The sequence below is a fragment of the Lepisosteus oculatus genome, chromosome 24 (genome assembly GCF_040954835.1).
Source record: "Lepisosteus oculatus isolate fLepOcu1 chromosome 24, fLepOcu1.hap2, whole genome shotgun sequence".
In the NCBI taxonomy this organism is placed as follows: Eukaryota; Metazoa; Chordata; class Actinopteri; order Semionotiformes; family Lepisosteidae; genus Lepisosteus; species Lepisosteus oculatus.
Window position 1 is genome coordinate 3041143 of NC_090719.1, and position 25117 is coordinate 3066259.

The 25117-nt window shown below is 52.8% G+C and overlaps 1 protein-coding gene across 4 annotated transcripts in view; it reads left to right on the top strand.

Moving 5' to 3' along the window:
* The first annotated feature begins 678 nt into the window (after positions 1–678).
* Positions 679–25117, top strand: part of ddr2l (discoidin domain receptor family, member 2, like) — a 36993-nt gene continuing 12554 nt past the window's right edge. Inside the window, exons 1-13 of one of the 4 annotated variants that reach the window (XM_069183155.1) lie at positions 679–1342; positions 6888–6987; positions 16929–17047; positions 17769–17871; positions 18296–18524; positions 19356–19503; positions 20512–20617; positions 21344–21530; positions 21963–22209; positions 22949–23062; positions 23343–23485; positions 23613–23811; positions 24138–24230. In XM_069183155.1, coding sequence (XP_069039256.1) covers positions 16990–17047; positions 17769–17871; positions 18296–18524; positions 19356–19503; positions 20512–20617; positions 21344–21530; positions 21963–22209; positions 22949–23062; positions 23343–23485; positions 23613–23811; positions 24138–24230 — 1627 coding nt within the window. In that variant the 5' untranslated portion in view covers positions 679–1342; positions 6888–6987; positions 16929–16989. Of the gene's footprint in view, positions 1343–6887; positions 6988–13372; positions 13726–16928; positions 17048–17768; positions 17872–18295; positions 18525–19355; positions 19504–20511; positions 20618–21343; positions 21531–21962; positions 22210–22948; positions 23063–23342; positions 23486–23612; positions 23812–24137; positions 24231–25117 lie in introns of those variants that run through there. The other 3 variants (XM_069183156.1, XM_069183158.1, XM_069183157.1) reach the window with 3 other exon arrangements.

Here is a 25117-nt window from a genome sequence, read left to right on the forward strand (position 1 = left end):
ATAATCCCCCTCTATGAATTGGCTACATTACTCTGCTCTCCTCCCCACTGATAGCTGATGTGTGGTGAGCGTTCTGGCGCACTATGGCTGCCGTCGCATCATCCAGGTGGATGCTGCACATTGGTGGTGGTGGAGGGGAGTCCCCATTACCTGTAAAGCGCTTTGAGTGGAGTGTCCAGAAAAGCGCTATATAAGTGTAAGCTATTATTATTATTATTATTAAATGCTGCTTAAAACCAGGCCTGTCCCCAGGCCCCGTGATGTCATTGGTGACGTCATGTTTTGTCTCGCCGCTGCGGCCGTGTTTTATGTCCTCACCTGTTGCGTCATTCGGCCTGGGAGGCCAACACGCTGCACGTTCCGTTGCACTCGGCCAGGTATGACGATAAGCCTGAGCTTAATATCTCAAAGCCTGCCCCTTAGAAGTCAATCAGAAAATGCGTACAACGACCATTTCGATTATGAAGGGAAAGTGAACGAGAAAGAGGACACGACCTTAATCCAGAAAAGCGCTATATAAGTGTAAGCAATTATTATTATTATAAATTATTAATTAATCATTTAAGGACGACGTCAGGAGGAGAAGTGATGACGCTCCTGCCTGCTTTCCGCCCTGAGTCCACTGTATGGTTTCAAATCTTACAAACCTTGACGATTGTGTGGGTGTGGGTGGGGGAGAGTCAGAGTGTCGTTTACCTCACAACCAGCACAAGGGAAATAAAAACAGCCCCACAGTCCTCATCTCCGTTCCGACGACGGCGGGGGGGTCTTTTAAAAGTGAATGCTCGGTAAATAATTCATTAAAGAGACAGGGTGCGTTTCTGACGAGGGAGAACCGGCGAGTGGGTGCGGGGACAAAGGTTAGACAAACTGAACCACATTACTGCTGCTGCTCCTAGAAATGAACTTGTTATTGTGTTATTGTCCAGTCCAATTCTGTGACTGTGTGGACGCCGTCAGTCTGGAGCTCAGGAACGGGACGAACAGCGCTCTCCCGTGTCCTGGGAATCGGCTTCCCTCGCTTTCCCTCCCTCCCTCATTACCACCCTCTCCTCCAGTGGCCGGAAGGGGGATGTGATGTCAAAATCACATTGAAACTTTTTTTCCCCCATTTTTTTTTTTTTCCTTGTGTGTGCAGATCTCCCAGATACATTTTTAAGGACGGGAGAGAAACATTTTTTGTTTAAAAAAAAAAAGAGAACTTGACAGGAATCGCGGCGACCTGTGATTTCTTTTCTGTCGAGACTGGATGAGGCCGGGGAAGGGACCGGGGGGCGGGTGGTCGAAGAGGAGGTTTTCTTTGGCGTTTTAGAAGAAGACCACCGGCGAAAGAGCGCAACAGGTAAATTATTTTTTTTTCTCTCTCTCTCTCCAAAAGTTGGGGAAGGCGGTGTGGAATGGAAGGACAAAAAAAGTTTTCGATTTGTTCAATGTGTGTGTGTGTAGGGAGGGGATTGCGGCCGTGTAAACGTGTTTAGGCGATTCCGAACCGGGACAGAAACGCGGGGCGGATCATATGATCTCAAACACTGAAGCCAGCGGTCTTGTAGTTTTTGTCGCTTTTTAATATATTTTTTTTAAAGCGAAGCGAGTAAGGGAGCTCCCTCAGAACTTTCTCGGGGCTCCGAGAGCATTTCAGGTCTTTGTTCGCGCAGAACTGGGGGGTGGGGGCGCGGATTAATGAGCAGGGATCGATCGACCCTTTTTTTTTTCCTCTCCTCGAGAAAACGGAGATCCGCTCTCGAGTTAGCGCTGGCGCGGAGGAGGACCGTGAACTGCAAATTAAGGGGCAGTTCAGTACAGCTGGTTGGCCCGGAGTCGCTTTGATTTTCTTGTTTTGCACGGGGGGGGGGGGGAGTGGGAGTGTGTATTGGGGGGGCACTGGCGTCTCTTTATCCCCCAGGGCTGTCCTGCCCCGTGCAGGAGCGTGCTAAGCGGTGGGTCTCGGGGGACCGCGGTGCGGGGATCCCACCGGATCCGCCGCTCGTGGACTTTTCCCCGGGGGGAATCTGCCCCGCGGGATCAAGTCGGAGGTCACTTCTCCTCCTCCAGAGATCCCCTTCTTGCGGGAAATGCAGTCTGAAAGCAGACGGAGCCTGGGCACGTACAGGCATCTGAGCGCCCGGGCGCAAGGCGCTGATGTAGCCTATCTGTGCAGCCGCTTTCTCCCACTCGGTTGTGAGAAGAAAGCGGGGCCGGACCGGCGACGACACCCCGGAAAAACAGCTGGAAAAGAGACAGACTAATGTTGCCCTGTCCGCCGGGGTGCCTACTGTCCCGGGACGGCCTGTTTTGTTTAGTTTTTTGCGCCACCCCCCCGAACGCCTCACGCACACGTTTCCAGAAAAGCGCAGCGACACGGCTTCGCCCGGCTCACACGCACATGTGTGTCATCTACACGGTTAATTTCTGAGGCGAGAGCGCCTGGTTCCGCCGGCACCGCGGGGCGGCCGTGATCTCGCCAAATCACAGCGAGGGGTGTGTGAATATCATGATAGAATATTTACGTTTTCCTTATTTTTTGTTCTTGCATATTGGAGCATTGCATCCGCTTTGCTAGTGCTGCGAAAGCAGGAAAATGTATTTCCTGTCTTATCGATCCTCGATCCCGATGACGGGCAGTCGGTTATTTGGGGCAGCAGGGAGTAGAGACTGGGTCTCTGAACTCTCCTCTGGGGGCTCAGGCCCCTGACACTGTACCCTGCAGCCCAGTCATCCCCAGATCTCCCACCTGCACCCCAATAACGTGCAAAGTGCAGCAGACCCCAGCCTGCTCTTTCAGGCCTCTCCCAACCACACAGCGTCTGACTCTCTCTGATTCCACTTGGTTACGCTTACGAGCACAGAATCTGCCAAGCTTGCAGACCATGGAGACCCTCAGTCCTTTGACTGGAATTCTGCTCTCCCGCAACACAGGAGCCCTGCTGGTCTCAGGTGGACTGGCCTCTGGGTTCAAGGAGTACCGAAATCCTGATACAGGGTCAGTAAGGGGTCCTGGAATTGGTATATTTGACCTTGTGGGGGGTGCCGTCTGGATGTCTTTGGGGTGCTTAGGATGTTGCAGTGAAGGTTGGGGGTGTGGCCTCGCACGGAGAGACTGTGCACGATCAAAACTGGCACCTCCCATGCTTGTACCTGGCACTTGAAGCACTGTACAGGCTGTGGGACCCTACCCACCCTTGGCAGAGGGGGGCAGCCATGTGTCTGGGGGCGGAGTGGTGGCTCTGTGGCTCAGGATCTGCGCCTGTGGCTGGGAGGTGGCCGGTTCGAATCCCGCGGCCGGCAGAGGAATCCTACTCCATTGGGCCCCTGAGCCAGGCCCTTCACCCCAGCTGCTCCGGGGGCTCTGTACAATGGCAGACCCTGCGCTCTGACCCCCAGCTTCTCTCCCTGTCTGTGTGTCTCAGGGAGAGCAAGCTGGGGTCTGCGAAAAGACAGATTCCTAATGCGAGAAATTGTATAGGGCCGATAAAGTGATCTGATCTTATCTCATGTGTGTCCCTGCTCAGTTGTGAGGCCTTGTGCACATAACCTGGCCCTGGAGTTCTGGGTTGGCTCTGTTGATACGAGAACTGGCTATGTCGCAGAGTCTTTAATTCCATAACCCACGGAGCCGGTCCCTGGAGAGACGCAGACGCCAACCTAAAATCCCTCCGCAAGATCCGAGACTCCTACTGCATAGCTTCTGGATCCATGTCAGGTTTTCTGGCTGCTGCCACTTGGCCATAATTGTGCATTGCGTCATTTCCATAATACTTGACGGGAATCTTTTGGCGTCGCTCGCACCTCGGTGCCAGTTTATTCCGACAGACGTTGGCGATCGGGCAACACCCCGGGCGCCGACATCTCATCGTTTGGCTGGAGGTGCCAAGGCCTTGACGTTTCGCGCCCGGAAAGAATCCCACTTCTTCCACCACGGTTCCCGCTGCCTGCCTCTCCCACTCTGTTCTGGCACGAAGACGTCTGGCAGGGGAGGGTCTCCTCGGGCTTCCCTGTGGGTGACGGGAGCCCAGCCGGATCCTGGGCCGAGTGCCGGGGATCCACACCCTCTCTCTTCGCCCCTCCGGCCCGCAGTTTTTGCCCGCGGGCAAGCGCCTCCTCCGATTGTCTGGAAGGATCCGCTTACCGCCAGTAGCGACTGGCTTTGAAGAGATGGGCGCGGGGCCTGTCCCTTCTCTTGCTCAAGAAGGCGAGTCTAGGGGCAAGGGCACAGCCGCCATGTGGTTCATCTTGTAAGGAGTTCTCAACCAAAGATCACACCAAGGTGTCATTTGGGGACAGGCAAATCCTAAGAGATACGGGTCGATTCTGCTTGGGTTCTCGAGTACCAGACACCTCTCCGTGCTCATTCGGTACCCAACCGGGTGGACGATGTCGATGCCTCTGCCTTGGATTTTGAGTTCCTGTCTTGGGTCCCCTCGTAGACTTCTCTGTCGAAGCCTAAAAAGGCTCGGTTCCTTCAGCCTGGCCTGGGGTGGACGTTCCTCGATGCCCTGAGACGTCTCCGTTTCCTCTTCTCTGGACTGATTTCCAGGGCAGCGGTATTACTTGTTACTGAGCAGAAGGAGAGGACGGTATGTTTTTTCCCGAATCCGCGGCTGCCCGAGCTGCCTTTGATCCCTGTTAACCAGAAGAACGTTGGCCAATCGGAGCTCCTTTCCGGGAGGCGGGCTCAAAAGCTGGATGCAATTACGTTGCGCGTGTCGGAAAGGACGCCCTGTGGGTTCTGATGGAGGGGGCGGGGCCGTGGGCGGGGCTTGGGGTGGCCGAGGGGGGCGGGGCGTCCCGCCTCTCGGAGCTCTTGTGCAGCTGTCTGGAGTTTGATGTCCAGGAAGAAGACACCGGCCTGCTTGCTGTGAACTCGGATGGCTCCCAGCCAGGGCTGTACAGCGCCGCCCTTTCTGTAAGATCAGGTACCTGGGTCAGCGCGGAAGTTGCTGCACACTTTTTTCCCCAGGCAGGGGTGACGGGAGTGTGTGATTTCAGCTGCCCTGGGGAGGTCCTGTTACAGTATTTTTTTCAGGAGTGGGGGGTGGGGCGGTGGGGGGCTTGTAAGAGAATCTGGGCGGCCTTTCACCCCCTGGATCCCATGGAGCGGGACTGCTGTTAGGAATCCGGCGGGTGGATAGGACTTTCTTTCCATGGGTCGTATTTATAAACTCTGAGCTGGGAAAGATTTTATCAGGTGTGCAGCGTCCGGGCCCTTCTTGGGTTACATTTTCTCCCCCCACGTCCCTCCCTGGAGTTCTGTTAAATCCCCCCCACCCCCGTTTGAAATAACACACCTGTGAAAACAGAGCATGGAATCTTGCCCCGAGCCTTCCCACCAGAGAAGGCCAATATTCTTTGAACCAGGCTGATTCCTCAATCCCTCAAGGATTGTCTTTTGCATGGACAGGTTACAGGAACAGAATCTCTTTAGTTTCTTGGGAGTGGCTGGTCCCACTCGGTCTCCGAGTCTCCAAATGTCCTGTCCGAATTCCAGCAACGCTACGCTCTCCTGGGGTCAATCAGCAGGCTGTCCAAGGCCTTTAAGCTCAGGACAGCATTGTGATTGCTAACCTATTAATCAGGAAGACCCTGTTATCTCTCCCCCCCACTCTCCCTGGTCTGTTTTCTGCCTCTTCCTCTGTGCCCACATTCTTCACCCTCTGACCCGGGTACGATTCTCGCACTGGGCCATGTTCAAGGTGTTGCCGGAGTGTTGCTGGCTTCTTTCAGGAAGCCCTTCTTTTCCCCATTACCTGGAGAGCGCTCGGAGTGGAGTCTCCGGAAGAGTGCCGTGTAAGTGTAAGGAATTCTGACGAAGAAACAGCTGGAGGAGGTCCTGGCTTCTACATCAGCCAGAGTGGCTACAGCTGAGACCAGCCGTTCTCAGGTTCATGGTGGAGTGAAGGGGCTGAAATTGTGCCAATGGAGGCTGATGAGCATTAAAAGATGGGTTGTGTCCCTTGCAAGACTGAGGCGAGGGGTGGACAGGCACAGTGATTAGATTGGTAAATGTGGAGAAGAATGTCTAATCCCAGAATATTTGTCTCGCAGTGCAGTAGGAAGTGCACCTCTGTCTCTGTTTCTTCCCGCTGGCAGTGGGAGCACGGCCTGTCCTCTCTGGGCAGTCAGGTCTGCCTGTGTCCAGTTTCTGTGTCCAGCCTGTGGTCACTGAGCCTGTTCTCTTTGGACAGCCAGGTCTGCCGTGTCCAGTTTCTGTGTCCAGGCTGTGGTCACTGAGCCTGTCCTCTCTGGACAGCCAGGTCTGCCTGTGTCCAGTCTCTATGGCCAGGCGGTGGTCACTGAGCCTGTACTTCATCAGCATCTGTTTCTCCTTGCCTCTCTCTCTCTCCCCTCTTCTCTCCCTCTGTGCTGTCAGAGAATTCTGGCTTGAGTTGAAGCTCTCTTGCCAACTCAAGCAGCGCTCGGGGTTTCCTTTGATGGTAGCAGGCTGGAAAGCTCACCACAGGGAACCCAGAGAACACCTGCCGAAAACTGGGCTCCAAGCCTCCTCAGAGCTGCAACCCCGAACAGGGGTCTCCTGGGCCACTCTGAGACAGCAACCCCAGTGTTAGCAGAGCTGAACCCCAACATCTTTATTCTACAAGAGCGAAGACATGACCTTGAAAATCTGCAGAGTTGCAGACTTGTGCGACTTATCATTAAACTGAGCACAGCCTTATGAGGTATATAAGACTGTATGAAGAGCATACCTAATTTTAACAATTAGCAGCCAGTAAAAGCTGCTAATTGGTCAAATGAATATTTCTGGTCTTGACCAGAGCTCTCCCAAGGGCGTGTTGAAGAGACCTGCTGGTTAGGCTAGTTTGTGCAAACATTCCCAATGCAGGAAGAGGACAAGTGCTCAATTTCCCTTTGTCGTCTTTTTTTTTCTTCAGAGGTCACGCCTGCAGGAAGTAGCAGAACAGGACAGGAAGTGACATCGCCTGCCGGGTTTCACAGCTTTTCTCCAATCAGCGCGCAGAGCCCAGGTGACTGGTGAGTGCGAGGGCCGTGATTGGTGGACTGGTCAAACTGTGGAGATGGATGATTTGTATTGGCTTGTAGCAATACTGGTTGTATTCCTTTGAGAATACAAGTGGTGGTACTGGGGGACTGGGGCATCATCCAGGTGGGGCTGCACACTGGTGGTGGTGGAGGGGATCCCCATTACCCGTAAAGCACTTTGAATGGAGAGTCCAGAAAAGCGCTATTTTTGTGTAAGGATTATTATTATATCTGTTTCCTAAAAGCATCCTGTAAGATGATTGAGATAAAAACCTGCGAGTGATCGTACTTTGTGTTCCTGATGAGCATAGCCAGGAGGGTCGTATGGAAAAAAAAATTAGGGTCTGTTGGAAACTGCAGACATTTTGTATTCACCTAACACAAATGGCACACACAATATGGTTTTCATTTCTAATCTGGTGCTGTTTGAAACAAGACATTGCTCTAAAATGAGTCTAGAGAAGGATAGTATTTTACATGGGAAACAAGAAATGGATCTGTTTGTTCGTAGTCTGGAATAGAGGAGGCTATGAGGTGACTTGGTTGAAGAACTCCACATCTTCAAAAGTAGAGGTCGTCTTTCGCTTTCCAACAATCGAGAGACACATGGGCTAAATAAGATCAGATCACTTTATTGGCCCTATACAGTTTCTTGCATTAGGAATGTGTCTTTTCGCAGACCCCAGCTTGCTCTCCATGAGACACACAGACAGGGAGAGAAGCTTGGGGTCAGAGTGCAGGGTCGGCCATTTATACAGCGCCCCTGGAGCAGCTGGGGTGAAGGGCCTTGCTCAGGGGCCCGACGGAGTAGGATTCCTCTGCGGGATTTGAACCGGGAACCTTCCAGCCACAGGCGCAGATCCTGAGCCACAGAGCCTCCGCTCCGCCCCAACCCCCTCTTGCTGGAACTCTTGTCTTATTTTCTGGCGTCCTGTCCAGGGAGTACAGATGAAGTGGTTAAAAAATGGACAGCTGGACGAAGGGAGGGCAGATTGTACAAGACCAGAGTGGGGTTTAGCCAGGAGATAACACCCCTACCCAGGGATCAGTAGTGACCAGTACTCGGCACCTCTCAGTGCCATCAGAATTGGTAAAGAGTGCTTTAGGAATGGGCTCCATTGAGCTGCAAATAATGGGAAAATTGAACCAGTGGGATGAACGTCTTCTTCTGGACTTTGAGACGAGGAGCAGAGAGGCAGGCCGCAGTTGGCTTTGCTGAAGGATTCAGGGGCTGTAGGCCCTGCGAAGCAATCGGCCCGCTGCTTGGCGCGCCTCTCTTTTGCGTCCCAGGGGGTGCGCGCGCTTCGGAAACAGAGGTTCCGATGCGCCGGGGTGCCGCGGTACCCGGCGTCTCTGTGTCTCGGTCACCTGCAGGGCTGCGTGCTTTTGGACGTCAGCTCCAACGGTACCCCATTCCTTCCCCCCTTGCCTTCAGGGAGGGGCCCCTTTATCTCTCGGCTTCTTGCAGTCGAAGGGATTTCGCTGTTGTTGTTGTTTTATTTGTGCTCCTAACCTGTTCTCGCTGCAACGAGAACCAGATGGGGTGTCCCAGCGCCCCCCCAATCCCTTCTCTAGAGGAATCAGCTCCCCGAAACGTACTGCTCAAGTGGACAGGGCGCCTTACTGACTCCTGATGCATGAGCAGCCATGCACTGCACATGCAAAAAAACTTCTTTTCTCATCTGATGCATCTGCTGATGTCTGTGCTGACCTTTGGCCTGCAAGTTGGATCTTAGCAAAAAGACCCCCCCCAAAAGATTCTCCAAAGACCACCCTACACATATGTTTGTGGGAGAGTTGCAGGGGGGAGGAGGATTGGTGTAGCACAGTCGTCTCAGCCCTGTTGCTGCTGGAGCATAGGGTGCAGAAACCCCTCTCGCCACCCCGGCCCCCGCGCTGCCTGGAGGGGGTGAGGAGGGGGGGGGGGGGTGTTTTTCCGAGCACACTTCGTTGTTGTTCCTGGAACGTTTAGCTCAGCACGGGGAAAGGCGTCCCTGGAAGAAAGGAAAATGCGAGGTCGGCCTGCGGATTTCTTGAAAACGCAAATAAAAAAACGGAAAACGGGAAAAAGACACGCGCACGTTGGGGGTTGTGGCGTTATAGGTCTGCTGTGTGCAATTTGTTTGGAAATTGCACGCGTGACTTGCTTGGTTACTGGAGTTCCTGTGGCTCAGTTTGTGCTTTTGCCTTCGGGTCTTGTGCTGGAAAGAAGACTCGGGGTGCGCTTTTCAGGTTTCGGAAGCCGTGGCGTCTGCTGTATATGAAGCTGCAGGAACATGTCAGGCATTTGGGCACGCTGTGCTGATGAGCTAAAAAAAGGCACGTAACCTGACGTGCTTAGGGTCTAAGGCAAACGCCCTGCAGTTTGGAAGGGCTTCACAAGGCACGTACACGCACTCGGACACAGGCGTTCACCCTCACAGGAGTAGGGAGGCGGGGGGGCAGCTGGGGCAAACCCCCCGTGACGCTGTGAGGACATGCCGATTATACGGAGCCCTGGGTCCGAGAGCTGTGAGGTGGCTGTGCTGCGCTGCCCCCCCCCCAAAACTAGCAGTGCCAGCAGCCTGCACCCTGCAACTCACCGCTGGCAGCCCCCCTGAAGCTCAGCAGGTGTGAGCCTGGTCAGTACCTGGATGGGAGACCTCCTGGGGAAAACTGAGGCTGCTGCTGGAAGAGGTGTTAGTGGGGCCAGTAGGGGGCGCTCTCCCTGTGGTCCTTGTGGGTCCTAATGCCCCAGTATAGTGACGGGGACACTAGACTGTAAACAGGCGCCGTCCTTTGGATGGGATGTAAAACCCAAGTCCTGACTCTCTGTGGTCATTAAAAATCCCAGGGTGTTTCTCGAGAAGAGTAGGGGTGTAACCCCGGTGTCCTGGCCCAATTCCCCCCTGGCCTTTACCAGTCATGACCTCCTAATAATCCCCATCTCTGAACTGGCTTCATCACTCTGCTCTCCTCCCCACTGAGAGCTGGTGCGTGGGGAGCGGACTGGCGCCTCATCCAGGAGGGGCTGCACACTGGTGGTGGCAGTGGGATTCCCGTGACCTGTAAAGCGCTTTGAGTGGAGTGTCCAGAAAAGCGCTATATAAGTGTAAGCAATTATTATTATCATTATCATTATCATTATCATTAAGTGCCCTCATCCCTGCAGCTGGACTATGGGATCGTTCCGGGATGTTGGCGCTGCCGGGGATCACTCTGTTTGCCGGGATCCCGGAGAGAGTGCTAGGAGAGGGATGGATTTCCTGAACCTCTTCGCCAGGAGCAGGGCTTGTTTTTTCTGAAGCACGAATGACGGCCAATTCATTTTGCAAAACTTGCACACCCTCTTGGGGGAGGGGGGGGGGCGGAAAAGCTTCGATGCATTCGGAAAGCCTTTACACAAGTCAGCTGGGGTGGAAAACGAGGGGAACGAGAGCCCAGCGATGACGTTAGAAAATGCCTCGAGTGATAGCTGGAGATGTTTGAACCTTGACCCGACAGAGTGTTGTGACATCCTGGAGAAGTTGTCGTTGTTGCCGGGGCAACGCCGAGTACAGCCCCTCCTGCTCTCGGGCAGCTGTGAAGTGTCCGGGGGTGAAATCCGCCAGGTGGGCACTGGAGCTGGTCTCTCCGCGGCTGGTGGGAGACGCCAGGGTTGTGTGGTGTGTCGCGGGCTCCTCTGTTTGTGTTTTTCCTCCTCCTCCTCCTCCTCTGAGGAGGGCCTGGGCTCTTCCGGCTGTTTGCCCTCATTGTTCCCAGCCGGTCATGTGACGCCCTTGGAAATATGAGCAACAGCAAAGGAATCCGATAGCTGAGCCGGGGCTGTGAGGAGGCCAAACATTACATAAAACAGCCGGGACTCTCTCTCTCTCCTTCGCCCTTCCTCTCTTCCCGATTCAGTTCAGTTCAAACAGCTTTATTACAGGGCTGAATTTCAGTGTAGCCAAAGCTATATACCACTAACACAACATTTACTGCAGTTTACAATACAGACACATCGTACGATATGAACAACATAGAGCATTATTGAGAGACAGGCTCACTGTCTGCTCCTCAGGCTGGGACAGGAGATCACACACTGTATTATTATTATTATTATTGAGAGACAGGCTCACTGTCTGTTCCTCAGGCTGGGACAGGAGATCACACACTGTATTATTATTATTGAGAGACGGGCTCACTGTCTGTTCCTCAGGCTGGGACAGGAGATCACACACTGTATTATTATTATTGAGAGACAGGCTCACTGTCTGTTCCTCAGGCTGGGACAGGAGATCACACACTGTATTATTATTATTGAGAGTCAGGCTCACTGTCTGTTCCTCAGGCTGGGACAGGAGATCACACACTGTATTATTATTATTGAGAGACAGGCTCACTGTCTGTTCCTCAGGCTGGGACAGGAGATCACACACTGTATTATTATTATTGAGAGACAGGCTCACTGTCTGCTCCTCAGGATGGGACAGGAGATCACACACTGTATTATTATTGTTGAGAGACAGGCTCACTGTTTGTTCCTCAGGCTGGGACAGGAGATCACACACTGTATTATTATTATTGAGAGACAGGCTCACTGTCTGTTCCTCAGGCTGGGACAGGAGATCACACACTGTATTATTATTATTATTGAGAGACAGGCTCACTGTCTGTTCCTCAGGCTGGGACAGGAGGTCACACACTGTATTATTATTATTGAGAGACAGGCTCACTGTCTGTTCCTCAGGCTGGGACAGGAGATCACACACTGTATTATTATTATTGAAAGACAGGCTCACTGTCTGTTCCTCGGGCTGGGACAGGAGATCACACACTGTATTATTATTATTGAGAAACAGGCTCACTGTTCCTCAGGCTGGGACAGGAGATCACACACTGTATTATTATTGAGAGACAGGCTCACTGTCTGTTCCTCAGGCTGGGACAGGAGATCACATACTGGACTGCCAGTTCAACTGAGTTCCCTCCTCCCTCTCCCAGTAGAGCTCTCTTCCCTTCTCCTCCTTCCCTGTCTTCCTCTCCTGCTCTCCCCTCCTCCCCCCTTCCACCCGGGTCTGTCTGTCTCCTGATCTCCCTTGCTGTATTTTCCTTTCAGGATTCTGGCCATTCTGCCCCCCTCCCCCCCCCCGTCTTGCACTCTTCCGATCTCTCCCTCTAAGAAGAAAAAGAAGAACGGGGCCAACAGCACAAATCCCAGGGTCTTCCCTTTTCCTGGAGAAAGAGAAAGTTATATTGTTCGGCTCGGAACAGCTGGTCAGCTAAAACGCCTGGCAGAGACCCCATGTTTTCCACTCGGGAATGTCCGCACTGAGTAACAAGAAGAAATTAGGCAGACGCACAGTGCAGGGGTCACATCAGTACCCGGGTGGCTGAAGCTGTTCTCATTGGATGTCCAGTGCAGGTTATAGCACTGCCTAGTCTGGCTGATGAGACCCACCGCCCTTAAGACTCAGAGGTGTCTTCAGGATTTCAGAAGGGTTGACCGATGGGCTAAGATCTTCCACCAGCTTTCTTGGGGTTATTAGTGCTCTGGAGCAGGAATTTCCAGTCACAGACTTCCGGAGCCCTGCGTCTGCCTGATGTCGCCGAAGACGGAGCTCGAAACGTTTGCTGATGTCCAGCGCGTTGGTTCACAGCCTGGGGGGGGGTGGTGAAGGCCGTAGATGTCTGGGAGGGGGAGATGTAGTGCCGCCCCCTAGCAAACAGGTCGAGCGGACGTTGGCGGCTTTCAGAGCTCTGAGGCCCGGCCTCTCGGGGGCGGCTGGTCCGATCCGCGCCTGTTCTGAGTCTCGTAAAATGTGCCGCGCACGCAATTGAATCGGCGCTCCAGTGAATTAGCTCATTTGGACGGCAGGGCCAGGATTGACACCTGTGGCCATCAAGATGGAACGGGGGGGGGGGGGGGAGTTGGCCGGGATATATATATATTTTTCTTCCTGCTTCGCTTCGGCAGTTCAGCCATTCCAGTCAAGGGGAAAACCGGCGTTTGGAACTGGCGCCAGGCTTCTCACGTCACTTAGGACCCAGCGGTTGGATAACAAGCAACGTGAGGTTGTGTTATGATCTCCTTTGTCGTCTCTTTCTAGGGGAATCGGTCCTTCCGTCTTGCCCTGCGGGGGGGGGGGCGATCGGTTCTTCAAAGACAATCTCTTTGGCCGTTTTCCCCAACTGCTTAGACTCCCTCTTAATAACCGACTGAATGGCACAGCCCTGGTGTCATTGCTGCATCTCTTGGGTCAGGGACAGAAGGTGGCCTCTTCCCTGTCAGTCTCCAGCTTGAATCCCGATGGTGGCCTGTGAAACAGCCAGGAGAGAGGAGAGAGCAAGGAGAGAGACACGAGGCCAACAGCACATTGTAAGCTTGCAGGACGAGGAGGAGGGGGTGGGGGCTCTTGCATTCCTGTGGAATGGGCTCATCGGCGATTGCGTCAGCGGTTTTTGGCTGGGGAGTCCGGCGGAGCAGCAGGCCTCGGAGCCCTGTACTTATCTCTTCGGGGGACGGCCAGGGACCGCTTAACCTCGCGGAGACGCGGCGCGGCGACGGGCTCCCAGGGGCGAATTTCAAAGCCGGTGGCTCTCTTTCTCTCTCTCTGGGGGTGTTTTGGTTTTGCCAGAGAATCCAGAAAACGTCAGGCCTGTTTTTTGAGGTGGTGGGGGGGGTCAAACAACAACAACAAGAAAAGGCAGTCCTGTCCTGGGTTTGGGCACGGGAGACCCCGACTTCCCAGCAGCCCTCCTGTTGTCAAGGTAAACCTGGCTGTCTTGGGCTGGCCTGGTTGCCATGGGGATGGAGGCCTAGTTCAGATTCAGGTCTGAGGCTCTCCTGCCTCTGCTGTGAGCCTGTGTTGTGCTGTGTGTCGCAAGACGCTCTTCTACCATCACTGACTCCTTGACACAAGGGAGCGGAGCTTTAATAATCAGCTGATAGGTCTTTGTTTTCTTTTTTTTTTCTGTGTGGACAACCCTCTTTGCTGTGGGCGACTTTGTTTGGCTTTGTCTAGGCTTCAAAGTTGCTAGGCCCACCCCCCCCCCCCCCCCCACCTCCTCCTCGCTCCCTGTGCGTGATGCCTCACTCCTCCCCTGACTTGAGCAAGTTTCTCTGCGCGTGAGATTAGGCCTCTGTGTTTGCACTTAAGCCTGCAGGCTCTTGGAGGTATGTTTCTGACCTTCGGGGAGAGAGAGAGCTCTCTGGCACAGCCCGAGGCTCGAGGCAGTGCTCCAGCCTGCCGCCAGCGAGCCGGCCTCGAGAGACCTGTGAGAAACGAGAGAGAAGACAAAACGTCACAGGGCTGCAGAGATGGGGAGCGAGAGAGGGAGTGAGAGAGGAGGAGAATAGAAATAGGAGACAAGATGGGGCTCTCTTTCGGTAAACGAGTGAGAAACAAGAGGGAGCCGGTTTAACGTTGATGGTTCCAGAGGAAACAAAAACATTTCTGGGTTGTCTTCGTTGTCCTCTTAATGCACATGGGGGACCTGAAGGACAACACAAGGACAGGAAGTGTGTGGTTAGGGAGGGACGAAAGGTGGCTAGAGTTTGCCAGTTTTATCCAAGACATCAAAATGTTCCATCCATTCTTTTTCTAAACCGCTTTACCTAGGACAGGGTGGCTATCCCAGCAAGCAGCAGGCACAAGGCAGGATGGGATGCCAGGGCAGGGCACACACAGACACGGACAGATACACACAGTTTTCACCAGGGCCAGTTTTCACCAGAAGCCAGATAACCTACCAGCACGTCTTTGGGAGCGTGGGAGGAAACCGGAGCACCCGGATGAAACCCACGTGAACATTGAGGAGAACATGCAAACTCCGCACGGATAGATCCCCATTGCAAGGCGGCCAGTGCTAACCTCAACGCCACCTCCTTTAAAAACATATTACAGCAGAAAAGCAGTGTGCATCCAGCTGTCCAGTCTGAGGGAGGGGGTGGGGGACTCGTGCAACAGAGCAAAACGTTGCAAAGGCACACTTCTGTACTGTTCCCAAGTGAGCTCTCCCCCAGGACGGAGGAGCTGTGAAAGGAGAACACGAAGTTTGAGGAACTTAGTTTGCACACAAGCAGGATTTTCTGCTCAAGTTCATCAAAACGCATTTCAAAACTGGATTTCAAAAACCCGCTGAGGCCCAGTGAGCAGAAGCCTTTCCTTGTGGGAGTGTTTTGCAAGGCAATTTGAAGTCCGTCTGTATTCGTAAAATCAGCGTAGAGGCCCATGTGTGTCAGATCTGCGTGTAAACTGAGCGCAGAACGTGCCACAGTTCAGCCCAGGACAGAGAGAGAGAGTCTTAAGTGAGGTGGAAGAGGAGTGCCTGCTCTTGGAGCTGCCTGCCCCTTCCCTCTCTTAAACACAGATGGCCTGTTTCTACTTCACTCTTGTCTGCTGCCCTTTCTCCCCCATCTCGGGACATTTGACCCTCTCATCTTTTCTCTCTCTCTGACCTCTCTGAAGCTCTCCCGTCTTCTCTCTCATTGCTTCACTTCTGGCGCGTTTCCCAGATCTCTGCCAGTGATGCTGTTGCAATCCACACACCGTGAGCAGCAAGCACACTCTGTCTTGCACTAACATACTTGTGCACACACTCTCTTGCACTAACATACTCGTGCACACACTGGCACCCACTAACATACACATGCACACACTCTTGCACACTTACATACTTGTGCTTGACACTGTCGCATACTAGTATACTCGTGCACAAACTCTGCCTCTAACGTGCTCATACACACACTCTTGCTCACTAACATACTTATGCACACGCATTCTCACACTAACATACCCATGCACAAACTCTGCCACTAACATACCCGTGCACACACTCTCTTGCACTAACATACTCATGCACACGCACTGGTAGAGATGGAAAATACCCCTGCACACACTCTCTAGCACACTGGCATACTAGTGCACACACATTCTCACAATAACATACCAGTATGCACACACTCTCTCTTGCACTAACATACTTGTGCACGCACTCTTGCTCACTAACATACTCATGCACAAGCACTGGCTCCCACTAACATACCCATGCATACACTCTCTCCTACTAACATACTTGCGTGCTCACAAACTCTCACGCTAAAATACTAGTTCCTGCACACTCTCGCACACTATCATCCCCGTGAACGCACACTCAGACACTGACATACACGGATGTGCAGTTGCACACATATATTCCCTCTTGCACAGGCACGTCCGCTGTCATGACCACACACAAGCTTGTAATTGCACACCCTTTTCTGTGATGTTTCGAGTGACTTCCTGTTTACTCCTGCTGTAATTTAATTTAGGTTTTCTAATTCTCCTCAGATGAAAGTCCACGCTGGGTTCCCGTCTTCAACTAAGAAAAACTAAAGCCTTGTCCTGCTTTTTCCTTGCTGTTCTGTCCGCTGCCTGAACTGAGCTGCTTTTTCTTCTGTTTCCTTCTCTTTCTCTCTCCTTTCTTTCACCCGCGGAGACGCAGAGAGACACGAGACCAGCTGCCAGTGATTAACACCCCCTTCTCTCCCTTTGTTTTCTCCTCGTGTGCTTCGTGTTCCTTGTGCGACGCGTCTTGAGTTCCTGGTGAGAGGCAATGTGTTTTTCATTGCCCTGTCAAGATTTAAGTTTTATTGTAGATGTTAAACACCCATCAACCGCACAAAACACTTTTCTTCTGTTTTGCTGGGGAATAAAGACAGATTAATTAGGCTGGGATGGGAGTTTATGGGAAACCACCACAAAGATAAAAGTGAGCTGCATCGTGCTGCTCGTGTTAAGCCTGGACTCTCTCTCTCTCTCAGCTCTGCGGGTCTCAGTCAACTAATGAACATGTATTCATCCCACTCTTTGTCTGTTTTGAAAGACCCAAGTGTCAGTCAAGTCTATGTCAACCCATCTGCCTGTGTGTCTCAGGGCTGTAGGTCTCATTCGATGTGCGTCACTCTGTTGTTTCTCTCTCTGCCGCCTCAGAGATGTAGGTCTCGGTCTCTGGCTCTCTGGACAGACGCCCCGGACAGCTGCCCTGCCCACAATGCTGCTCTTCCTGCTGCTGGTCCTCCCAGGTGACACACGTGGTCAGATAGACCCTGGTGAGCACCGGTCCTTACGCACCCTGATAACGACCGGTGGTAGCAGCCCAACATCATAAATCGGACTGTGATTGGTGCTCCATGCAGCTTATAGTAGCAGCCAGACCAACAGCCGTTCCTCAGTGACTCTGATAACATTGTGTCCATACAGACTGAAACATGAGCTGGGCGATGTAGCCTTTAATAAGTATCATTGTAAAGTAGAATTATGGCTCATGCCTGGTATATATAGGCTGACATAATAGCCAGACCATATAGAAATTAATAGGTTTATACGTAGTCTGTTCATGTAGTAGTCTTTACAAACTACACTCAGACGGCTATACTGCTATACACACTGTAGTTACATCTGGGCCATGTATGCTGTAATAAGATCTGCACAGGAACCAGTAAAGGTTTATTTCTTGCTGGAAAGAGAAGAAAAGAAACACAACCTTTCCGCTGTGGAGCCTTCTCCGGGTCCTGAATAAACCTTGACTTGTTCCTTTGCAGCCTGCGCATGCTGACGCAGCCCCCTGCTTGTGATAACACTCAGCCAGACCTACGGCCTAATTGTGAAGCTCGTCTGTGTACCGTAGGGTAGCGCTTTCTCCTCCCTGTGTGGAGAAGAGAGCCGCCCCCAAAACACAGGGCTTTGTTTATGCCTGTCTCCATGGTGCTAGCTGTGGGCACCTTGGCCCTTTGTGCCCCCCCTAACCTCCCCTCCCTCTCCGCTCCGCAGCACATTGCCGCTACCCTCTTGGCATGCAGGATGGCAGGATCAAGGACGACGACATTACGGCTTCCAGCCACTGGTACGAGTCCACAGGCCCACAGTATGCCAGGTATGTATGGGAGCTGGGACTGCTCTGGCAGTCCTGGGACCTTTCAGACTTACCTGAGCATTCAGGAAGAAGATGGCGCTGATATTTGTCCTGTCAAAGTGCTGAAATTCGTTCTAGCAGACTGGAAGTTCTTTCTTTCATAAAAACCCCCACCCATTTCTCTCTCTCGTTCCCTGGCTCCGTCTGTCATGCCGTTGTGCTCCGCCTGGTTGTGTCTTCATGTCTCTCTGATTTCTTGCTGCAATTTACTCTCGCCCTGAGCCGCCGTCGTGGGAACATCAGTCTCGGGTGAAAGCCAGGCGGTAGGCTGGCACAGCGTGGGAGTCCTGCAGAGATGTAGCTTTGTCAAAGACCCCGGGTGGTGAGGTCGTCGTTGGCAATCTCCAGTCGGCAGGCGTGTGTGTGACTGTGCGTGTGCACGCAGGTTGGAGAGGGAGGAGGGCGATGGGGCGTGGTGCCCCGCCGGGCTGCTCCAGCCCACCGACGTCCAGTACCTGCAGATCGACCTTCGCCAGCTCGTCTTCCTCACCGTGGTGGGCACGCAGGGCCGGCACGCCCGTGGCAACGGGAAAGAGTTCGCCCGCACCTATCGCCTGGACTACAGCCGCGACGGCGAGCTCTGGATCTCCTGGAGAAGCCGGACGGGAGTCAAGGTGACGGGCTTAGCCGAACCCGAGGGGAGACCGGACGGTTTTTCGCGACCCGGCTGGGGTTCTCTATGTGTCCTTGTGCCCTCCACTCTGCAGCTCGCGCTTCTTGCCATCTGGGAAATAAATCGGAAAGGGCAAGGCCACTGGAGGTCGAGTAATATTTAAAAAAAAATGCAAATTTGCTTTTCTGGTAAGGCGGTGTCTCTTCTGTGTGGAGTTGTCATGTCAAGAATATAAGGTGGTCAGTATCTAATCCAGCTATTTCTGGAAAGCAGCTAGGGCGTCCCATTCAACAGCAGTGATTGGGCAGCTTGTCCCATGCTCCCACAACCCTTCACTTCCTTATCTTTGTTGTTGTTCCCATCAGGGAAATTTGAGGTAAAAGACATAACATAGTGCCAAAATCCTTTCAGTAAAGAAGTGCTTCAGCAACACGCTAAGGGAACCTGTTCCATACTTTCCTGTCTTCCCCATGTCGGTGCTGCTATCTTCCTTTACTCTCTATTCCTGCCACGTTCCAAGGACATGCTGGCTAGGTTGCTTGGTACATCCTAATTGTCTTTGTGTGCACTGGTAACCCATGCGGGGCTTAGTCTTGCTAATATGTCTGGGATGGGCTCTGGGGTAATATAACCCTTACCAGGAAGAAGCAGACTTCGAATCATGGATGAGTATTATAACTGAGGCCTGCAGCTCGTTGACACCAAAGGAGAAAGTGTTGAAGCAGGATCAAGTTTCCCTTTCCAAAATCATATATTCCCAGATCCTTGATCCAGCTAAATAGCATCCCAATTTTTTTAATATCACTCTCTCTCTCTTAATCTCTGTGTCCAGGTGATTGAAGGGAACAATAATCCCTACGACTCTGTGATCAAGGATCTGCATCCCCCCATCATCGCCCGCTATCTCCGGGTCATCCCTGTCACCAATGTGCCCACCACAGTCTGCATGAGAGTGGAGTTGTATGGCTGTCCCTGGCATGGTGAGACTACCCGCAGCCTGGTTCTGCTGTGATAGAGACGTTGCTCTGTAAAGGTTTTTAATCAGTATTATGATCTGTAGAAGGTAAAGATATTGGTCTGTGATGTATGGTATTATAATCTGTATTTAGTAATGATACTGGTCTGTAAAGTATGAAATTATAATCCCTTATAATAATGATGTTGGTCTAGAAAGTGCCCTATTGTGGTTTGAATTTAGTAGTGATATGGGTCGATATAGACTTAATTTGTTATAGTTCAATTCAAGCCTGATACTGCTGTGTAAGATACTGTATTGTACTTTTCATTTGCGATTGGAGGTGGAATCTAATATTGAGCACTGCAGTTTCAATTCACTAGTTATAGAGGATCAAAACACACTGTACTGCATATTTTGGTCTTCTGAAAGCAGATTAGGAATTGATTTTCAAGAACCAGAATTAAGTTACAATTTCTGAGCTGTAAAAACGGACAGATATCAGACAGAATCCGATGGTCATTCTCTCAAGCTTGTTCAGTCATTGTCTGCCCTGAATCATATGATCCTGGTTGCTTTACGCAAGCGATGGTCGTAGCAATAGCCATTCGTTTTGTATATGTCACGTTCCAGCCCAGTGGAAATCCCATGAGTGAATTTATATTTGAAAAATGATTCCAGGCTTCAGTGATAAAAAAAAACCTTCATCTGTATCGTTGCCAATGTGTAAAACTACAAATCAAAGTAGAAACAGTAGTAGGTGTCTTTCTTCCTCTGTCTCATTTCTGTAGCCCCACAGCTTATCTTCCTGGGTCATTGTTTAGCTGATACAGTGGTAATATCATGTAACAGCCAGGAGACTCCAGCAATGTTCCCTTTAAATGGAGTTGTCAAACCCGCGGTGTTATAAATTGGGTCTCTCAACAGCAAGCTGTGCACTGTTTGTGATAAAGGCGAAACGAGACTTTTTCAGTGACGATCCTGTCGTTCCTCCTTTCTGCTTTCCCTGTCCCTCTGCTTCCGCTCTGTCCAGATGGGCTGGCGGCCTACAATTCCCCAGAGGGCCAGGTGATGGCGGAGCCGGGCTATTCTATCGCCTACCTCAACGACTCCACGTACGACGGCTATCAGGAGCGCAGGTAGCGTCCTCCCTGCTGCACTTCCAGTTCTCCTTTGCTGCCTCTCCTAGAGCCTTAGGATCTTTTCCCTCTTCCTGTAGGTCCCATTTGTTGGCAGCACCACTTACGGAAATATTTGGAAATCTTGTGAAATCTCTAGTAATTGTAAACGGAATGGCACTTACAAAAAACATGAACAGCGGGTCAGCAGCTCCACTGTAAAACGCTTTCTGAGCAGATCAGACTACGCGTTACTTAATCTGCTGACGTACGAGACTGGAAGGTTGCAGGTTCAAATCCTGGGTTTCGGCGGCACAGCTGTTTTTACCCTTGTGCAAGGTGCTTCGCTTCGATTGCTTTAGTCTCCTTGGACATCTAGGATAAAGGAGTCAGTCTAATCAGTTATTGTCAGGATATTATTTCAGTATTTTTCTTATTTTTCAAGCTGCCCCTGTATGGTGTCTTTAACTTTTGGAGGAGCACTAAGTGAATGGAGAGGGTGCTGCTCCCCCTTGTGGGAAGCTGTAGTACTGCAGGTGGCTTCCAGCAGTGGAAACAGATGGTCCTCATCTAGGCTGCAGGACTGACTGAAGCGATCAGTAGACTGTGTTGCTGACAGTCACAGCTGCTGCATCTAAGTTGTTTCTAACTCCAGCCCCATTCAGCGCCGGTCAGGTCCTCGGGCATTGCTAAACTGCAGCCGTGGCTTCTGCGAGTGTACGTTAGCGTGCGGTGTCACCCGCGCAGGCATCTCTACGGGGGGCTCGGCCAGCTGACGGACGGGCTGATCGGGCGGGACGACTTCCTGCAGACCCACCAGTACCGCGCCTGGCCCGGATATGACTACGTGGGCTGGAGGAACGAGAGCCAGGGATCTGGGCACGTGGAGATGGAGTTCATCTTCGACAAGCAGAGGAACTTCACCTCCATGAAGGTACAGCGTGGGGGAGGGAGGGCAGAGAGGCGACAGCAGGGAGGAGAAAGAGGCAGAGATGAGAAGAATAATCCTTACACTTATATAGCACTTTTCTGGACACGCCACTCAAAGCACTTTACAGGTGATGGGGGAATCCCACTGCTGCCACCAATGTAACTTGGAAAACCTCCAATTTGCATTACAAAATAAGACCAAATTTCCAGGTACGTGCAGCACCACATTCTGCAATTCAGAAATTCACGTGAGCTCGGCAAGACCAGAGATTTGTGACAATATGGAGACTTACAGCCACTTTCACAAAAGTTCTCGATTGTGTGTTTCACTCGGTATTTGAAAAACGTATTCAAGTTACTACGTTACCGAGAGGTAAGTGTGGGTACCAGGGTGTGGAGCGCAGGTGTGTGTGACTGTGTCACCCCCTGCTGGCAGGTGCACTGCAACAACATGTTCGCGCGGGGGGTGAAGATCTTCGCGGCGGTGTCCTGCCTCTTCAAGCCCCGGCTGATCGCGGACTGGGAGCCCCAGCCCGCCGAGTTCAGCCCGGTGCTGGACGACCGCAACCCCAGCGCCCGCTTCGTCACCGTGCCGCTGGGCGGCAGGCCCGCCAAGGCCCTGCTCTGCCGCTTCGCCTTCGCCGACACCTGGATGATGTTCAGCGAGATCTCCTTCCAGTCTGGTGAGGGTGCCAGATACCTGGCGGGTGGGTGGGGGGGGGTGGATCTCTCTCCCCGGGCCTGGTCTAGCGGGGGGACCACCTGTGTTGTGAAAACTCAGAACAGGGATTTATGGACCCCTAGGGGTTCGTGACGGTACTGCAGGGAAGTTTCGCGAGATTGTCCAGTCACTCTCCAATTCAATTCAGTTTGAAAAATGTATTGATTTTCTGGAAAGTAAAATCTGTTACGTTAAAACAGTCAAGTTTTGCGGAGGAATCCTACTCCGTTGGGCCCCTGAGCCAGGCCCTTCACCCCAGCTGCTCCAGGGGCGCTGTTTAAATGGCCGACCCTGCGCTCTGACCCCCAGCTTCTCTCCCTGTCTGTGTGTCTCATGGAGAGCAAGCTGGGGTCTGCGAAAAGACAGATTCCTAATGCGAGAAATTGTATAGGGCCAATAAAGTGATCTTATTTTTACCTGGACTTTATATGCAAAAACCAACGATTGAATTAACTGATAGAATTGGCCCTGTATTTACTGAAGGTTTGATTTAGTTCAAATCTCAAGGGGTTACTTGAGGCAAATAATTTATGTTGAAGGGGGCTTCCGCTGAGAAAAAAGGTTGGGAACCCCTGAGTTTAGAGTGTCCTAGATAATCGTTAGAATAGTAGGTAGTGATGTATTTAAATTCTCTTGCTGCGAAACCGATTGCAGTCTGATTGGGTGATCTCCCTTCCCTCTGTCTCTGTCGCTCCGTCTAGACATGGTGAACCCCAGACTCATTCCCATCAACACCCAGTTGCCGTCTGGACTGAGCACCTCGAACCCGGAGCAAGAGTTTTCGACCCCCACCCCCACCCCAACCTTCAGACAAGGTACTCTCATTCGTCTCAGTGCTGCCTTGACACCCATAGCATGAACAGCTGGGACACAGAAGACTGTTGAGCGTCTGTAAAGCTCTTGCAACAATAACCGAGGGCGTGTTGTGTTAAAGGGATGTGTGCAATATTGAAACGGTGCAGTACGGTCCTCGTTTTACAATGCAGAGCTTATCCCCGCTTACTGATGCAGTTCTTTGATAGGCTGATGAAAGAGAGTGATTTATCCCGCTGCATTAAGATCGTTTGACCCTCAAACCCCGCCCCCCTTTTTTAGAAACCACGCCCCCGGACAAAGATCACCAAGACGACAGCAGCACCTCGGTGCTGATTGGCTGCCTGGTGACCATCATTCTGTTGCTGCTGGTGATCATCTTCGTGATCCTGTGGTGTCAATACGTGTGCAAGGTGATGGAGAAGGTACGTCACAGGCCTCCAGGCGCCTGGCCTTGGCTGTGGTCCTGGGACGAGCGCGCACGGTGTCCTCCTTCGTCTCCGGGGCCGGGCAGCTTCTTCCAGCGACTGACAGCCCCTCTTCCCCGTCCAGGCCCCCCGCCGCATCCTGGAGGAGGAGGTGACCGTGCGCCTTTCGTCCTGCAGCGACACCATCGTCATCCAGACGCCCCCCACGGCCCCCCAGGTGGACCCCCCTTACGAGCGGGTCTACCTGCTGGATCCGGAGTACCAGAAGCCCCCCACCCCGAGGCACAAGCTCCCGGAGCTGTCCCAGAGCGCGGAGGACTCGGGTACGGGCCGGCGGGCGGGCGGGCACGCTGAGCATAGTGAGACTGAGGGATCGTGGGACGGGGACCGGTGATCCCTGCCTGCTTGTCACGTGGAAACCGTTCCAGTCCTGATCCCGGCTGTTTGAAGAGCCCTGGGGAAGTGTGCCGTTTATCTCTTCTTGCTGGAGCCCGTTTCCTCTTGTCTGTCCAGTTCAGTTCAGTTCAGTTCAGGATCCTTCATTGCCATGACCTGGGATGAGGCTGGCTGGTGTCGGGTCTCTCTCTTCTCACCCCTCGATTCTCTGCCCCCTCCCTCTCTTTCTCCTGCTCTCCCTGTCTCCCAGCAGTCACGCTCAGTAACCCTGCCTATGACCTTTTCATCCCCACCTCCCCCCCCCTCTGCTGGCGGGAGATGGGGCCTCACCTTGCCTGGGTCAATGGTAAGAGTGCCTGACTCTGTCCCTTTCCCGCCCCTGTGTCCCTCTCTCCATCCCTCGCTTCCTCCTCCTCCTCCTCCTCTTCCCCAGTCTCTCGCCCTCGCGCCCCCTCTGCGCACCACGGTATCTGTCGCCGGTCTCTCCCTCTCTCGGCGTGCGGTCAGGGTTCCTCTGGGTCCGCGCTCTCGGAAGGTCGCATTCGATGGTCTTTACAGACAAGGCTGCGGGATTACTGTCTCGCCAATGCGAGAACAGTTTGTAGACCTTTACAAACATTCGGGATGGCATTATAATATTATCTGAGAGGCTCACTCTCTGTTCCTCGGGACGGGAAATTGCAGCATGGGCGGTCAGGTCTATCTGTGTCCAGTGTGTGTGTCCAGGCTGTGGTCACTGAGCCTGTGCTCCCTGGGCAGCCAGGTCTGTCTGTGTCCAGTGTGTGTGTGTCCGGGCTCAGGTCACTGAGCCTGTCCTCTGTGGGCAGTCAGGTCTATCTGTGTCCAGTGTGTGTGTCCAGGCTGTAGTCACTGAGCCTGTCCTCTCTGGGCACCCAGGTCTCCTGTGTCCAGTGTGTGTGTCCAGGCTGTAATCACTGAGCCTGTCCTCTCTGGGCAGCCAGGTCTCCTGTGTCCAGTGTGTGTGTCCAGGCTGTGGTCACTGAGCCTGTCCTCTCTGGGCAGCCAGGTCTCCTGTGTCCAGTGTGTGTGTCCAGGCTGTAGTCACTGAGCCTGTCCTCTCTGGGCAGCCAGGTCTCCTGTGTCCAGTGTGTGTGTCCAGGCTGTGGTCACTGAGCCCGTCCTCTCTGGGGAGCCAGGTCTGCCTGTGTCCAGTGTCCGTCCGGGCTGTGGTCACTGAGCCTGTACTTCGTCACTGTCCCTCGCCCCGGTCCG